The sequence below is a fragment of the Fistularia commersonii genome, chromosome 23, assembly GCF_037954325.1.
Source record: "Fistularia commersonii isolate RoL2024-O1a breed Wild chromosome 23, RoL_Fcom_v1.0, whole genome shotgun sequence".
Lineage (NCBI taxonomy): Eukaryota > Metazoa > Chordata > Actinopteri > Syngnathiformes > Fistulariidae > Fistularia > Fistularia commersonii.
Window position 1 is genome coordinate 7,537,988 of NC_141306.1, and position 17,173 is coordinate 7,555,160.

The 17,173-nt window shown below is 44.1% G+C and overlaps 3 protein-coding genes across 3 annotated transcripts; 1 reads left to right on the plus strand and 2 right to left on the minus strand.

The window, feature by feature from the left end:
• Nucleotides 1–327: 327 nt before the first annotated feature.
• On the minus strand, nt 328–4,025 carry pdap1b (pdgfa associated protein 1b). The gene is made up of 6 exons (XM_086170563.1): nt 3,887–4,025; nt 3,473–3,564; nt 2,731–2,805; nt 1,924–2,045; nt 1,263–1,414; nt 328–738 (listed from the first exon to the last, which is right to left on the minus strand). Exons 1-6 carry the CDS (start codon nt 3,897–3,899, stop codon nt 683–685), a joined length of 510 nt encoding a protein of 169 aa, XP_086026689.1. The 5' UTR covers nt 3,900–4,025; the 3' UTR covers nt 328–682.
• Nucleotides 4,026–4,466: 441 nt separating this feature from the next.
• Nucleotides 4,467–6,916, plus strand: bud31 (BUD31 spliceosome associated protein). Its single transcript, XM_086170566.1, has 4 exons — nt 4,467–4,669; nt 5,432–5,554; nt 6,466–6,632; nt 6,768–6,916. The coding sequence occupies exons 1-4, from the start codon at nt 4,576–4,578 to the stop codon at nt 6,816–6,818; spliced, it is 435 nt and encodes a 144-aa protein (XP_086026692.1). The 5' UTR covers nt 4,467–4,575; the 3' UTR covers nt 6,819–6,916.
• Nucleotides 6,917–8,613: 1,697 nt separating this feature from the next.
• Nucleotides 8,614–17,055, minus strand: smcr8a (Smith-Magenis syndrome chromosome region, candidate 8a). The gene is made up of 3 exons (XM_086170565.1): nt 16,141–17,055; nt 14,220–15,995; nt 8,614–12,785 (listed from the first exon to the last, which is right to left on the minus strand). Exons 1-3 carry the CDS (start codon nt 16,740–16,742, stop codon nt 12,326–12,328), a joined length of 2,838 nt encoding a protein of 945 aa, XP_086026691.1. The 5' UTR covers nt 16,743–17,055; the 3' UTR covers nt 8,614–12,325.
• Between the last annotated feature and the right edge of the window lie 118 nt (nt 17,056–17,173).

Consider the following 17,173-nt stretch of genomic DNA (forward strand, 5'->3'; position numbering starts at 1 on the left):
CGTTATACAGATTCCCGGATGTCCTGGCAGGGTATCACCACTAGTAGGTGATATAACGTCTACACATGCTAAGAATTTAACTTGAACTCAAGTAGAGTGAAAAAGATGAGATGTGGGAAACTCAAAATGTGATTTACTGACGTGTAAAGAAGTGCTTCTTGTATAAACTGCATGTTTAGACTGAACTTCAGTGTTTTTTTTTCTGTCCTTCCCCCCCAATATCCTGTGCTACCCCATATCTTTCAAATCACAGCTTTTTAGGGACTGGTGTGTCATCGGTCTCTATATACCTTTTGCTATTTCATAAGAAATAACAAACAGCACAAAAACATTTAACTTCTTTTTATAATAGCTCTCTGAAATATTTGCATGATTGGGTTATTAACAAAGCAATATCCAAATGAAACAAAGCTCACGCTAAGATGAGAATGAGAAACATGATATTCACATCATGTACAAGCTCATGGGTTAATTCTCACCTGCGGCTGTGCTTCAAGGAGGGGCACAGAGGGTTCCCCAGCTTATTTTTCCTCCACATTAATTAATGATACAATAATGTAATATAGCTCTTTCTTTAAAAAATAGTCATATACATATATATGTGTGTGTTGTGTGTGTGTGTGTATATATATATGTATTGCAGCAGTCCATAAATATGTTCAACTATTTCTGATACTCTGCATCATTTCAGCGAGAGGGAGTTCATTCCTTTGGCTGCTGCTGCTGCTGCTTCTTTTGCTGTGAAGGAGGAAATAAAGAATAAAGAAAGACACTTAGAAGTTGATTTCATTCTTTCCCCATTAGATCTATCAAATTCTGAGGCCTATTGCATATCAATCCAAATTTGCATTCACCATATTTTTATAATCACAATAAAAGCTTACTATGTCTTAATTATTAAATGGCTGTGACAAAACCAGGAACATGATTATAAGAGTACAGCGTGCTTTTAATACATTTTCTGGGGACAATTTCACCAATAAAGGAGAATAATTTGAAGAAATCCATAACAAACAAGAATAACAACACAGAAACAGGCCCTGTTATTTTCTTAATTGGAATAGAATGGAAACTGGCGAAATTCTGGTGACATATCATGTGATGTGTACTTTCACTAAGTACCAATCATCAATCGTGTACGACAAAAAGAATGAATAGGAGATTGAAACATTTAGATAAATATCAAAATGTTTTCTTGGAGATTGAGGAGCTACACTTACTGCTAATGTAGATGAACATTACACCACATATTATCAGCTTACCTTTTTTCTCCTCTTCTTTTTTTCTTGCTGCATCCTCCCTCTGTTTCCTGATGATGGCAAGGCGGGCGAGATCAGCTTTGGCCTGGTCTGTCTTTCCTGCCAAGTGCATCTTCATGTAGCGCTCCTTCGCTTTCTGCTTCTCAATCTCTTCTCTGTCCACAGGTGTGTGTGGTTATGGTTGTAAGGTTGTGTGTGTGTGTGTGTGTGTGTGTGTGTATGTGTGTGTGTGTGTGTAAGGAGGTAGAGGGACGCAAAGACAGACATTAATGTCCAAACTGGATGTTCTTCAGTCGATGACATAATGTACTTCATTGGAAATGTTGGAAAACTTTTAAAACAAGATAACAGTAATAATGAATACTTTTAATAATAACATTACAAAGCCTTTCATAATAAAAAAACAAGCTAATTTGATAGGGATCAGAGTCTCCTGCACAAGTTCAACCCTGCTAAACTGTGGAGGTGACTCCAACCTACATAGAAACATCTTAGGCACTTAATGGACTTGGTCTGGCCCTTTATGTAAAGTAAAAACACGCTCTTTTCTCCAAAAGAACGTGACAGAAAATAAGTGCCATGACACAGAGGCCAAATTGCACCCCATTACACAATCCAGTGAAAGACAACTGGCAAATGCCTAAACAAATACACACACACACACCTTTCTCTCCTTGACAACTGCTTTGGCTCATCCAGGTCAATCTGGCCCACCTTCTTGGTTTTCTGAACCACTCTGTTGGGGTTCTCAATTTCGATCAATCCCTCCACACCCACTCTCTTCCTCTGTAAAAACATCACAACATATTTTAGGTAGAATTGTATAGTCTTGACCACTCAACGATATTAATGACAAACTGTGTGTTTATTACACCCCTTCAACGTCCACTACAGTCACTCCTCAGTTAACGACGTACTCAAGAGTTACGATGGGTGTTCTGACTTTGACCAATATTAATTTAATGAAAATATCTCAAAGTTGCGACGATAACATATATGTGCAGAGTACAGTGGCAGCGCAGAGTGTAAGTGTACCCAAATGTAGCTGTGTACAATAAGTTGGGCTTAGGCAACTGGCAGTGCTGAGATACACCCAGCATCTTCTCACCCTTAGTCACTAAGTCTAATTTATTCACCATTACCGTAGTGTACTTTAATTGGTTACCTCCAATCTTTCAACAATAGTTTCGATACTTTTATCCCCTGAAGATGTCGTAAAAAAGAAAGGCAACTTGTATTGTCCATGGATCTTTTACCAAGAGGTAAAAGAGAGTGATTGATTTAGAAAAGAAGCTTAAGATCATCAAGCAACATAAGGAAGGTAGTAAAGTAAAAAAACGATCACTAGCAGCATGGGTAGGCTGGCCTATTGTAAGGCTATACGGTATACTACATATATATGACTGTTTGTGTTGACAAAGGAAATCCTTCGTTTAACGACATGGTCGTTGAAACTGGGGCCTGGATTTACCTGGGCACCTTCATCATCGCTGTCATCAGATCCTGATGCTCTTGGTTTCGCCTCTGATGCATCCTCGTCCTCCTCCTGAAACAGACAATGAACAGCAAAGCTTTTAGGATACATATTTCACCAGTTAAAACTACAGTGCCACACATGACATTAATATACCAAGTACGAGGAACATTTGTGGGCGCAGCTTTTTTTGGAACACCACAGGAGTCACTCACACTAAGTCTTTAAAAACTAGAGTGTCTGCTTAGGGTTCTGACTGATTCATGCAAGGAATATCTTCATCAGAGGACATAATGAACTGTTATGAAGACCCCTTACAGAAAATGACCACAATAAGTGTGAGTATTTTTTTTAGGAAAAATAATTACCTGGGAAGCTTTCCTTTTGTATCAATTTACAAAAAAAAAATTACAGTATGATGTTGGCCTCACTTAATTTTGTGTGTCCTGCATTGTGACTATTGCAATGTTGGTGCTTGAATACTCTGTTGTACGACACTTTAGGCAAGATAACAAAAATATAAACCTTAATTCAGATCTCGGTCCAGACTACCAGCCAAAATCCTATGAAAGATAGACAAAGTTTTATGATCATTTAAGTGAAGGAAATGGATTGTTCATTATCTCTTTGACAGAACAGCTAGACAACTCCTTTAGAGTGGCAACCCTTACTGACAACCTTCCCCTGTCAACCCTCCCTGCAACCAGCTTAAACAGCCTTTGGTTTATAAAACACCAACCTTCTTCATTTCTGTTTCTGCCTTCATCTGGGCATCTATCTCCTCCGGACTTGTGTAGGTCCGCATTCGACCCTTGTGGCCACCTTTCCTACCTGTGAAAGCCATGAGGATAAATGACACCAAACACAGATTTCTATGACGTATTCGTTCTAACAATATATCATGAGCACTGGGGGGTAAAAGAGCAATAAAATAGCAGATGCCAAAGGAACAGAATTGGGTTGGTACAGCTAGAATTACAGGCTTTGTCTTTCCAACCAAAACCCCAGACATGTTTATTAGACAGCCGACTGTTTATAGAAGCATGAGTCGTTCCCTTCAGTGGGATGGCCACCGTAATGCTAACATAAATCAACCAAACATGAACTCAGCATTGATTTAATTTTCACTGGCAAGCCGTCAGTTGGTTCTTACCTCCTTTGGGCATTTTTTAAAAAAAGAAGTATCGATGAAAAGAAAAATCCCTAACGTCTAAAAATAGTCAGAAATCATGGATTTGGGTTCTGCCAAGGCGAGTGACAGCTGTGCTACAGTCACAGTAGCGCGGATGAGCGTATCAAAATACAGTGCTCGGAGAAAGTGGCGTCCAAAGATCTGCCTGTTGATAAATTCCCATTTGACAAAATATTACAAGCTGGTTTTGATTAAAATGTCCTACAATATACTTAGAAACGGTCAAAAAATGACTTATCTAATCTCTGAAATAACCTACGCTATATATGAATTGAGGATGACATTTTTTTTATTTGAAGGCAAGCCTGCTAGGTTTGCTAAAGTGATGCAACTTGCCAGAAACGAAAGTAAGACATTGACATAAATTTCATCAATACGACCAGCGATTTATGGGGCTTCACAAATAAAAGAAAAGGCATAGCCGTTTTGTTGGTCTTTTGGTAGTTTTTTGTTTTTTTTTACTTCATTTCAACTTCTTTAAACCAGAAGTGGTTTGTTTACGTAGATACAATGACGTTTCTCGCCATAGCAGGCTCAGTAAATGGACCCCGAGCGACGTCATCTTTAACGGCCGGTGGCGACGGATTCACCGGATCGGAACACAATACGGCCCGGGAGTATTTGTACTCCTTTATATTAAATACGGGACAATGCCAAAGGTGAAGAGGAGTCGGAAGCCACCTCCTGATGGTTGGGAGCTTATCGAGCCCACGCTAGACGAGCTGGATCAGAAAATGAGAGAAGGTAAGGCGGTAGAGCATGATGCTACAATCCTAGCTTTTAGCAATGTGCTATCCTGGTCTCAGCCGTCTCGGTTTTTGGGCGAATCTCCCAAAGTTTGGATGAATTCCTGAAGAAAGGGATGGGTTAAAGGTTATTAATGCACAAGATACGCCAGACATCCCACGCAGGACATCAGGACAAGTAAAAAACCATCAAATCTACAGATCAAATAGAAATCGGCATTGTAGCGTAGAAAATGCCATGGTCAACAGCGAGCCAAACACTTTACCTTTACAGATTTTTCCTGAAATTAAAACAAAATAAGATTAATATTAAATTTCTAAAATTTACTGGTCCTGAAACATATTGTGAAGAACAGCAAAAGGACCCATTAACTTGAATCACTTATTAAAAGGTGAGATTAGGATCTTGAGTGACAGAACAGGTTGGGTTTTTTTGTTGTTGTTGTTGTTGTTGAGAGGCAAGCGTTTGTTTTCTTTGAAAAAAACAGAAATTTGAAAAAGACTTTTTTTTCCATTTTGAAAATCTACTAATAGTTTGTTTTTATAGAGCAATGTATGTGTAAATCAGTCACTTCTTTTGGTATTGGGAAAACCAATAACAAATCACAACACATGTGGCTGTACATGTTTACATAAAACAGGAGTTTAGTACACTTGTGCTCATTTTGAGCTTGTAATTTGCAGTTGTGACAAAACTGTTTTTTGGAATTAATTCTGCTGTTGCAAAACCAAATTCACTGCTGTTGCTCTTCGTTCCCAGCTGAAACAGAACCTCATGAAGGGAAGAGAAAGGTGGAGTCTCTCTGGCCAATCTTCAGGCTGCATCACCAGCGGAGTCGATATATCTATGACCTGTTCTACAAAAGAAAGGCCATCAGTAGAGGTTTGCAGCCGGACCTCTCCTCCAGTCCATCCTATTGCCAAATATCATCTCCTGAAATATCGTCTTGATTGAAATTTAAGTTGAAGCTTGATAATGCTTGATTTTTCTCACTGCAAAAGGCTTTTCCTTTCTATCATTTCTGTTTTTTACGGGTTACTCGTGATCTCACGCGCTCACACACACACACACTCATACACTTGCATGAAATATGTTAATATTTTCACTATCTTCAAGATTGTCATACGTATCTTTATATCTGCCCGGGAAAAAAATATTTCAGATGATCTACAGGTTTTTGTCCATGGTGTGATACGATCAACTCAAAGTATATCTTCCTTTATTTCAGATGTAGTTTTGTGAAAAGTTGTAAACAGTATCTAGGCCTTACAATGAGTTGTGATGGTGCTCTTCAGTTGTTTAGGATTTCCAGCTAAAGACGAAACAAAGTTGGGAATATACATTGCAAATTGCTAATTAAATTTATAACTGCTTTTTGTAAGGTAATAAAATGCCCAACACTTTACTTAAAGATCTGAAAGAAAAGTAAATGCATAATGTGCTGAATTTAAGAAAGTGCAGCCTGAATCCATGAAAAGACATGCACCTTGACCGCAAAAGATGTGCTTGTGTGTGTGTGCCTGTGTTTTATCCAGTTCACCTTGACTGTGAATTTCATTAATAGTTGTAAATGGCTCAAAAGGGTGAACTATTTAACCAAACAGTTTAAGTAAAGTTAAATTGGAGGCTGCACATTGAACTAAAATTAAACTGAGGTCAGAATATGAGTGGTTGCTATTTAGCACTGATGTCAGCTAAAATGTGCAACACAACTAAATATTTGACACACGTGAACTCTTAGTCTTTGCAATAGTGTTTTAAGTGTGTGTGTGTGTTTATGTGTGTGATTGCAGAGCTCTATGAGTACTGCATAAAGGAAGGCTATGCAGACAAGAACCTGATTGCAAAGTGGAAGAAACAGGGCTATGAGAACTTATGCTGCCTGCGTTGCATCCAAACACGAGACACCAACTTTGGAACCAACTGCATCTGTAGGGTCCCCAAGAGCAAGCTGGAAGTCGTAAGTCTGACAGAGTTTAATGATTTTTCTCTAAAAACATTTGGGAGTGCCTGATCTTTGACTACTTGTAAGAGCTTTGGGTAAAATGTGTGTTCTGACGCTACCTGAACCTTGTTTATTCACGTCTCCCTGCAGGGAAGGATTATTGAATGCACCCACTGTGGATGTAGAGGATGCTCAGGCTGAGTCTTCGGATATGCAGCCTCCCTCTGAACACTCACATCTGTATTTCAGTCAGCATTCTCCACGGGGGCCAGTGTGTGTAGTAACAGTACAAGGGGGGATACATCAAGAGGGGCCAAGCTCTTGTAATTACATTTACTGATTTTGTTTTACTTTTTTCAATGCTTGAATGAAAACCTAATTTGTTATAGTCCAGTGAGGATGTCAAGGTTCCTGAAGCTGACTTGTCATTTAGGCTGAAGACATTTTTAACCCTCTAGATTTATTTCATGTATGTTTGAGGGGTGGAAAGATTTGTGTTGTCATTACTTCCGAAATGTTTTTTGTTATGATTTTAAATAAAACTGTCCTGACATACTTTGTTTCATTTAATTTTTGTCTTTGTATATGGTGTCTTTTTTTTCTTTTTTTTTAATCCCAATGTTTTATCTAGCTTAGCAATGTCTAATGACCTTAAAGCTTTTTTCCCCTCCCAAAGTCAGACAAAACCAAGTTTTAAAGTTATAGGCTTAAAATAAAGGGAGAAGGCTACATTTTTGGGCAGGCAAACAGATCAAGCATTTCTTTTAGACACAAATGTTGTGATAAGTATATATCTAATATTTTGTAGACCCTAATGTGGAGAAGGACCTGAGAAAAAAAGGGTGTCTTGAGAGGCAAAATAGAAAAAAAAAAAAAAAATCAAGTACAACAGAAAAACAGCTTGCTTTGAAAATATACTGCCACAACTTATTAAAAGGGGAAGCAGTTATTGATGATCTACATATTTTATGTAACAATGCCAAGAGGGAGGAGGAATGGCCACCACTATGGACAAGATCCTTTATCATACCAAAAAGGTTAACTGAAGAAATGCAACTACAACAGAACTACTACCTTCACAGGTCACCTTATCAAGGTCCTTCTGCAAAAGCTGCAAACATCTAGCGGTGTGAGCTGGCTTCACAGAAGAAAGTACAGCAGAGCAAATATTTGAATCTCAGCAGGAAACTACTGAGATCGTGAGAGGGAAGTACATCAAAACTCTGACTTAAAAGAAGTGTTAGCTTTAGTATCAAGGAGTGCTAGGTCACTTGTGGCGTTTCCTTTGGTTCAGATTATTGAAGCACGTTACAGTAAAAATAGCAGTGGAGTGCAGACTAAGAATGACTGTTAGTAAATCAAGTACATTATCACGGTCTTTAAATATTTTCCTTGAACAGCTCATGTCAAATGCACTTGAGCTTTATAGATACAATCACAATAAAAAAACTGTCCAATTTAAGGATTTGCAAATGACATTGAGCTTATCGCTGGCCGAAGTGATAAATTTGCTGAGGTTACTAAACCACTTGACACCGCAGTGCAGAGTTTTGGAATGGAGCTCAGTGCGGACAAAAAACACATTAATGATTACGTCAGCCAATACTAACACGATGGAGACATACCAAACTGAAATAACACTTGGCAGCACTTTACTTGAGCAAGTTGCCAAAATCAAATATCTTGGATCAACCCTAAATGAGGCTGTGACATCTGATGATGAAATTAAAACACAACTCACAAAACTGAATAAGCTGTAGCCCAGAAGAGGCCTGCAACAAAATCACAACTGCTAGAATAATTAATTATTGTTTTTTCTAAGTGGTTAAAATCATACAGGAATATGATGTCCAGGTTCCAGTCAGCCATCAGGAGCTGCTAACCTCCTCTCTGCCTGTTCTCTTATTTCCCCTGCAAAGTTGGAGGATTTAATATTCATGACACAGCAAAACTGACACGTCTGTCATCGCTGAATCAAGTCACTGGAACACACAGGTCTGTAGAAGCACTTTGTGTTTAATGATGATGTATCACCAGTTTGTTTCCTAGCGAGAAAGTCATCTGAATGGACTAAGCAACAATGGAAAAAAATCCAAGAGATTCAAATAATTTAATGAAATAAATGGAAATCAACATTCAATAAAATCATCAAAAAAACATTCAGACTGTGCTCGGTCACTGGCACATCCTCCGACTCCATCTCCTTTATCACATACAAAGGTGCAAAAACAGATGTGATAGGACAACATAAGGACACTGTTAAAACTGTAAGCACTGTTTATGGCTTCTTCAGATTACATTCACCTTTTTGCATCAGACATAATGATAATAATTTTTAAAAAAGTCACATCTGAGAATAAACAACGTGGAAGATATAAAATAATAAGATGCCACATAGCTGAGAAATGCCAGAATGGGTTTGAACTAAGGATGCCATTAAACTGATTTGTTGCATTTAAAATGTTAAAAGCTCAAGCTTAAAAACAAAACAAAATGTCTAAAACATCCTCTTTTGACACCAGGAAGATAAAAAGCCACTGACAAACTTCATTTGAACTTTCACGGCCGACCTCTGGAAACACCAGATCAAGAGGAAACGATTACTATGGCATTACAATGGGAAAGGTTTATTGTTCTCTACGTTATAACGAGAATATTTTACACATTAGAACTCCCTATCTGTTGCAACAATATCTTTCCTTTAATATAGCAATGTTTAAACACTTCAGTTTATTTCACAACGTTTTTCATGTCATGACGAGATGATCAATGAAAATATGACGATAAAAACGATCGGTTGCAATTGATTTTAAAAAGCTTCCGTTTTTTTGCGGGTTTGCCGTTATATTTGAATCTGATTCATTGGTGACCTTCAACTGACCTTTCACAGCCAAACTGTAAGGACATACGAGGAAGAAAACCTGATCAATGTCACATTATACTGTGAAACTCTAATGATTATACAGAGATGATCTGAAATCACAGTTATAGACAACATGTTTTTCTTGTGAAAGCGGGAAGTAATTATGTCGGAGACTTTTTCAACAAAATTCCAGCTCATTTTCATTGGAAAAAAATATGTTCTTCGACTTTATGATGAGATGTTTACGCAATTGATACGGCAAAATGGTCACGTTATGTCAAGGAACCTGGTTCGATACTGATAGACGACACACGAAAGCTATTATGTTCTAGAAACATATGATCATATTACACCATGTCAGGTGTTCTGTCTCACTGTAATCTGATAAATAGATTTCAAACCAATGTTTACGCCATAACGTGACACTGATCTTGCCTTCCTCTGAGCTGCTATGGTCTGACTCTTACACACACGTGGTTGCCATCTTGGAAACAGAATTATGGCATAGGGCGGATCCCGACCAAATTCAGAGCAGTGTTCTCCAATAAGATTTCCAAAACTTGGGTGTTGTTTCCATTATGATCATGATCCAAATTTTCTCTTAAAAACAAAATAAACCATCGTGGTTGTTCGCGGAGCAGATCCGACGAGGACCCTTCACCTCCTCAGCCGTATTACATAAGATTTTGTTGTTTTTTTTTTTTTTGGATGGCACAGCAAGTATTTTCAAATAGGAATATTATCAGCACAATAATTCAACCTGGCACAAGACAGTCTCATGCTGACGCCACGACACCCTCACACAATTTTAAGACACACAGTGAAATTCAATACATTTACATCAAATAACTTCCCAATTTTCCAGGTTGAAGAAGTCGGCAGTGTGCGCCACCACTTTCGTTACTCTCAGTATACATGCAGTATCACGTGGACTCGACTGGGTTCACGTCACGCAACAAATACACTTGCTCATGCATCACAACCCGAAAATTGCCTTGAGGAATGTTTACTCCATGCGCTCGAAACTCAAATCTGCTCAAGTTTAAATAAAATCCACCGTCGCGCATCACCGAGGCAACAAGCCACGTATCCGCCTGTGTCGCCGTGGGGATGGGCGATGGGAAAAGTTCATTTATATAAAATCGAAGACGGCAGAGTAGAATTTTAGTTTCGTTTGGTTTCAACCATGGTGCCCATGTAGTTTGGAAAAGTGGGGGGAGATATCAATGTCATTAAACGAGGAGGAAGGGGCCTTTATGGTGCTAATAATGTTTCACGGGGAGACGGACAGACTGTCCACACATGCACGCTGGATACAGCAACCATGCAGAGCATGTGATGGTGACGTCACTTAAAAAAAAAACAACAAAATAACACAGTGTTCAGAGCTGTTGATGTCGGGCCACCAACCAAACTGTCATGGATGACTAATTTCTGGATTAAAAATAAAGATTTATACAAATACACACACGCAACGGGTGAAAAAGGGGCAGTTGACCACATGTCTTGAGAAATATTTAAAAACCAAGAAATCCTGTAGTCTGCAGGGCAGAGACATACTGATTGGAGTTCCATGTGGCTGCAATGCAGTTTACCAGAGGGTCAGGTTGTAAAATTAAAAAAAAAAAAAAAAAAAGGAAATTGAAATTCAAGATTGAACGAGAGGCATTTCGGGCACGAATCGGGTGGGATCCCGCTGCAGCCTCCACCCAGAGATCCTGCCGAACCTGCTCTCCGACTAATGATGAGAAGGAAGCAGTCATTAATCAAACAATGGCACGATAATAAAAAAAAACTAACTGGAAGATGGATCGCACTGGTCTGAGTCACTTAAAAACCATCGGGCGAGATAGAAGCAGAGATGGATGGTGTTGGATCCGGCACTACGTATCCATGTGTATCATATTTAGTGTGCGATGTCAAATTCGGCAATTAAGATAAAATAATAAAACGGCAAAACAATCCATAGCTTGGAGTGGAGATGGAGGGAAAGAATCTGTACCTACAACCAGCTGCGCAAGCGCAAGCAACCTTAAGATAGACTGCCCCAAGCCCTTTGGGACGCTGAAGACACTGCGTATATTTCAAGTGTGTTTCACTTTTTCAGCAACACAAGACGAACAGACAGGCGTCAGGCACTTGTCTGGTGCTGAGGACGGGGGAGGAGACAGCGAGACTGCGGGAGCGACCAGGAAAAAGGACAGGAACCGCGTGCTATGACTGTTTTGGTCGAGATACATCAACCCGCCTGGGGATACCGGAGTCACCCATGAAGACAGTGTTTGGCAATACCACATTCAAAACAACACGGAGTGGAAGGGTAGCACAGGGGGTAAATACTGGCATCCATCTACTCCTGATCCACACACTCCTGTCTGTGAACGAGTAACAGCTCTGACAGCAAATGGTGGCCAACCACCTTTTTAAACAATGTTTCTACACTCATTTCCACCGCCAACGCTCTGCACAACGCATGGGGAGGGACTGACCTACAGAAGCAAGCAAGCACAGGTAACAAGATTTCCAAGGAGAGCGATAACACAGGAGTGGCTCAACAGGTGAAGGTGACCTGGGTCTTCTGTTGATTTGTACCGAATATGCTGATTAGACCTTCCACTGATGATCGCCGCCATGTCCCCTCCTCCCACAGAGGAAGGATTCGGAGCAGAGGAATCACAGTGAGGCAGAAGAAACGATCCACTGTGGAGTTTGCCGGAAACCCAAAACGGCATCGGGCTTTGATAAGATCAGCTTTGGCTCAGTGAAACCAAAGGGTCCGGTGATTATTCCTGCTAAAACGCGTGCATGTGTTTATGTGTGTTTGGATCCTCTTCTCGATGAGAGGTCAGATTTTGTATAAAACGCTGGTGCTGTAGTTAAAACTAAAGGACGGCGCTGTCGTGCCGCCCCTGCTGGGGGGTTCCAGGTACTGCCGAGTGATCAGCTGGCTGAGGTAGAGCAGTATGTGGCTGTCGTCCTCGCCCAGCCCCAGCTGCTCCTGGAGGAAGCAGGAGCGTCGGCCCTCCACGCCCACCTGCCCCTCTGCAGAGTTGACCGGCAGGTGGAGGTGGTGTGTGAAAGTAAATAGGAAGGCCCTCGCCACCAGGCGGCAGAGCGTGCTCTGCAGGTGAAGGAAGTAGGTGGAGCCGCGGCGGATGTAGGTGCGATGGTCGGCTATGTTGCTGAGCAGCTCACCGCGATACGGTGGACAGCGCAGGGTCTTCTGGTCCGTGTCCAGGATGGAGATGTATCGGCTGTAGCGGGACAGCGAGTAAAGGATGCTGGAGCCCACAGGGGACGCCACTCTGGAAAGCAAAATAGAAGACAAATGTGGACTTGGAAAGAGAATCGTCTATTTTTTCTGGCTGCGCCACGGCTACCTCCTTACAGCAGACGTTCCTCACTCACTCACTCACTCTCACTCTCACACACACACTCTCACACACTCTCACACACACACACACACACACACACACACACACACACACACACACACACACACACACACACACACACACACACACACACACACACACACACACACACACACACACACACACACACACACACACACACACACACACACGGTCTATGACGACCAAGGCACCAATTACATTTTTGAACTAAACAGCTTTGTAAGTACTATCGCTTTGTAAAATGTTCCCACTCATTTGATTTCTTTTCCTGAACTCCAAAGGGAAAAATATGAATGGAAGCCACTGAAGCACAGAAGCTCCAGTCTGTGTCGGAGCTGAGTTCAAACAATGGCCCTTTTGTTAACATCCACCAATTAAAAAAACAACAAAAAACAGTTAAGGGTTTAATAGGCCGGCATGGTGAGGATTATGTCGAGTTGACTGTTTTAACCATCTGGACCGTGTGACTGCAATATTCAAAAGAATGTTATTGTCTGAATGTCTCCATGGTTACATTTCCCTCTCTAATCAAAAGTGGGCGCTCATCTCTAAATGCACAGAGGTCATTATTGGGGGGGGCAATTATTGAAAGGTCGCCTTCCAGCTAATTTGACACACAAACTGACCTGGCGCTCTTCAGAGCATCCAGGGCGGAGGGCCGGCGTCCTGTCATGGAGTATCATGGACACAAATGAGTGTGAAGCCCTGACTCCATGCTATTCTTCTTCTCTCCGTGAACAGGTCATGTGACCTGCCACCCCACCCGCTCTCTCTGCACCCCAACATGCCCGCATTATGTTTTTACAGAATTGTTAAGACTCTGAATTGTTTTTGGACAAACTGGACAATGTATTGCGAGCTGAATCTCCAAGGCTGCCCATTCACACACACACACACACACACACACACACACACACACACACACACACACACACACACGCACACAGCGCCTCTACACAATAGTAGATGTGCAACATGACACCAGCATGACCATAACATTTCTCTTTAAGAAGGGAAAAATACAATCTTTTCTTGACACCTACTTGATTTGATGGAAATAAAATATAAAAGGTGAAAAGACTTTCAAGGACCTTTGCGGAGCTTGAATAGTTGCCTGCGTGAGTCATTTTAAACTGACGGAATAAACTCCGATGCGCGCAGTTAAGCAAAACCCTCATTGTGAGAGAATTTACTTAAATTGAATTAAAAGCAGCTTTTAATTTAAACCAAAATTCACATTTGTCGTTCGCTTCTCGTAAAACAACCGCTTCATTTAAGCCTTGAGGTTTGGCCGGGCAGTTAGAGACTGAAAATTGCAGCTACCTTTGCAATCCGATCAGCTTCCACCTCTGCAGGTCGGTGAGGGTGAAGGGGCAGGACAGCCAGGCTTGAACTCTCTCTCCACACTTCCCGGCCGCGGGCACGAAGAGGGCCAAGGCACCGACCAGCCGGCGGACCCGCCTCTCGTCCTCCCCGAGGACCACGAGGGTCCTGCCGCTCAGCAGACACCAGAGAGCCTGCATGGCGAAGGGATACTGTCGCACAAACCTCAGGGCGCCTTGCGCCGCCTTCCTCCGCTGGCGCAGTGTCACGGTCCCTCCGTAGCCGAGCGGCGAGGAGGCCCGGTCGGACCCCGTCGACGCACTCATGGTGTAGTCTGACCCGTCCTCCACTGAGGCACGAGAAACCCCGTCTGCCAGAGAACCCACAGGCAGCGCCAGGCCCGCCTCGTGGCTTTCTGAGCCGGGTGAACCCACGGCGTAGTCACCCTGGAGCGGGAGCAGGGCCTGGGGCTCCTGGTTGACCACCCAGATTTGAGAAGGCTGCGGGCGGGGGCTCTGGCTGAGGTTAGGCATCGCGTCCCGGGGGGAGGAATCGTAAAGGAAACCCTCTTGCGCCATGCAACACGGCGTGTCCACCGGGACCAGCGAGTCCGAGTCCGTCCCCGCGGCCTCCTCCGTGACTCCCTCGCGCTCCGCCACTGCGCAGGCCTGCAGCTCGGACGTCAAGTCAAGTAAAGAGATTTGGTCTCCGCCCTCGTCCTCCCCGGCACTGATCTCAATCCCCTCACTGCTGCTCTCCCTTTCCAGGTCGGCGGTGGTTTCCATGTCAGGGGTCAAATTCGCGTCAGGATCCAGAGCATCTGGGTTCTCGCTCCCCAGACTCTGCCGCCACTCAGCTTTTCCCAGCTCGCTCTTGTCGCTGCAGAAGCTCCCTTTGGTTTCCTCTGAACTCTCCTGGGTCTCCAGAGTCTGGTCCGAGGGAGAGGATTCCAGGTAGCTCTCCCCGAGCCCGAGCTCGCCCTCCTGCAGGTGGTTGCTCCCAGAGGCTGGGTCCAGAGCACCTCGAGGCTCCAGAGCATCTAGCTCTAGAGGATCACATCTGAGTACAATGGGAGGCGGATTTAAGAGCTTATGGTTGTCTACGGCATGGTTCACGGCGCAGAAAGGTCTGAGCGTTCCCGCTTCCTCCTCCTCATCGTCATGAGAGCCTTCTTCAAAGAGGAAGTTGGTGACTCTCTGATTCCTGCGGAGAGCCCTGTCCAGGTGACGGGTGTGCAGGTAACACAGGTCGCCGCGGAAACTCCTCTCGGCCTCCTTCAGGAGCTCCACCGTGGCGTCGTAGTAGGTCTCGTCGCACAGCTCCTGGAGGGTCTTCAGGCGCTTGTCGAAACACTTTGCGGACCGAGCCTTGATCAGCTGGGGGGTGTAGGACGATCTGCGCCTCGCGCTCTCGGCTTCGTCATCGACCCCTTCCTCCCGCCCGTCTCCGTCTTCCTTCCGACCCGGTCCGCCCTCACTCTTCTCCCCTCTCTCGACGTAGGTGAAAGGGTTTGCCAACTTGGCGTATTTAGCCAGCAGCTCCTCATACTCACTCAGACACTCAGTCATACACTTTGGGCACGTGACAGCATGAGGATCACGACGAGGGAGCTGAGGGTAAGAGCTGATCTGCCTCAGAAGGTCTCTGTGCTCGTAGATGCTCTTTTCCACGTTAGCGAGCTCGTTGGCCTTTTCCACGGCGTGAGCGGAGTACATGCACTGAGGCCCGGCCTCCAGTTGGAGGCCCTCCACCTTCCGCAGGACAGAGTGTGTGTACCTATGGGGGGTAAATAGGGTTATTAATGGAAACGTATTAAAAGCAGATCGCAGAAAGTGAGATATGGGCGGGGAGACATTTAACAGTTGGTACTAGAGGCGGAACAATAACAGTAAGTGCCAGAACTAGCATGGATGGCACTCACTCCAGGTCCCGAAGCTTCCTCTGTAGCTCCCTGGCGAAGGCTTTCCTGTTGCCGGCCTTCAGACACTCGGAGGCCTGCGAGAAGCGAAGGGAGAGCTCCTGAAACTGCAACATGATCTTCCTCTCGTCCGCAGAGATGTAGGCCATGCAGAAGGGTCGCACGTAGCCCCTGGCCTCCAGGTCGTACAGCGTGAGGTGATGGACGTAGGCGAACGCCCCCTCCTTCGAATCGCCGAGCACCACCCGGGAGTCCTCCACGAAGCTGAGCCGCGGGTAGCCGCTGCCGGGCAGGTGGCCCACAAAGGAGGCCTGGTAGTCCACGGACATAATGCGCAGGGAGAAGTAATTGAGGTCGAAGGTGCCGCAGACTTTGGGGTCATCCGGGATGGTGAGCAAAGGCTGGGGGCCCACCTGCTCCGAGAACTCCGAGATGAGGATGAAGTCCTTGGTGAACTTGGCGTAAGAGGTCTTGGCCCACGGGTTGGAGTCAGCCAGAGGGTGGAGGGGAACCGAGAACTCCTCCGGGACAGCCCAGGGGTCGGGATTCGACTGGCCGTAGTCATCCTCTTTAGTGAAAGCCACCACGTCAGGGGAGCCTATCATAGTGGTGTTATTGAGCAAGGCATGGGAGACACAACACGGTGCAGCTCGGCGAGCAAATCCGAGGGCAGCCTCAAAACAGGACGCTCATTTCTGCTCTCACACCATCCCGGCTACGCTCCTGCAGGTCCCGGACGCACCGGCGGAGTCAAAGAGCTCCGCGGATGGATTTCCGCGATCCAACCGACGACACAGCACGCCGTTCACTGAGCCCGGGAGCGCACCGGACCGTCCCCGGCGTGCGCACCGAGAAACCGTACATCCTCCCGGGGATCCTCCGGTCTCCTGCCTTTGTGTGTCCCCTCCTCGATCGGTGTGCGCCGTGGGTACTGACGCGGCAGGGGCAGGAGCAGGAGCAGAAGAAGCTACATATGATGTTCACAGCTTGAGACGGCCGCCATGTTTACCCAGCTGGGTTATTCTTATCAGGTGAC

Coding starts and splice junctions, on each gene's coding strand:
- pdap1b (XM_086170563.1), bottom strand. Junction 2,046..2,730: donor GCGATGATGAAGGTGCCCAG/GTAAATCCAGGC, acceptor ATGTTTTTACAG/AGGAAGAGAGTGGGTGTGGA. Junction 1,415..1,923: donor CAGTTGTCAAGGAGAGAAAG/GTGTGTGTGTGT, acceptor ACCTGTGGACAG/AGAAGAGATTGAGAAGCAGA.
- bud31 (XM_086170566.1), top strand. CDS start 4,576: ATGCCAAAGGTGAAGAGGAGTCGGAAGCCACCTCCTGATGGTTGGGAG. Junction 4,670..5,431: donor GGATCAGAAAATGAGAGAAG/GTAAGGCGGTAG, acceptor CTTCGTTCCCAG/CTGAAACAGAACCTCATGAA. Junction 6,633..6,767: donor CCAAGAGCAAGCTGGAAGTC/GTAAGTCTGACA, acceptor GTCTCCCTGCAG/GGAAGGATTATTGAATGCAC.
- smcr8a (XM_086170565.1), bottom strand. CDS start 16,742: ATGATAGGCTCCCCTGACGTGGTGGCTTTCACTAAAGAGGATGACTAC. Junction 15,996..16,140: donor AGGAAGCTTCGGGACCTGGA/GTGAGTGCCATC, acceptor TACCCCCCATAG/GTACACACACTCTGTCCTGC. Junction 12,786..14,219: donor AAGCTGATCGGATTGCAAAG/GTAGCTGCAATT, acceptor TTTGCTTTCCAG/AGTGGCGTCCCCTGTGGGCT.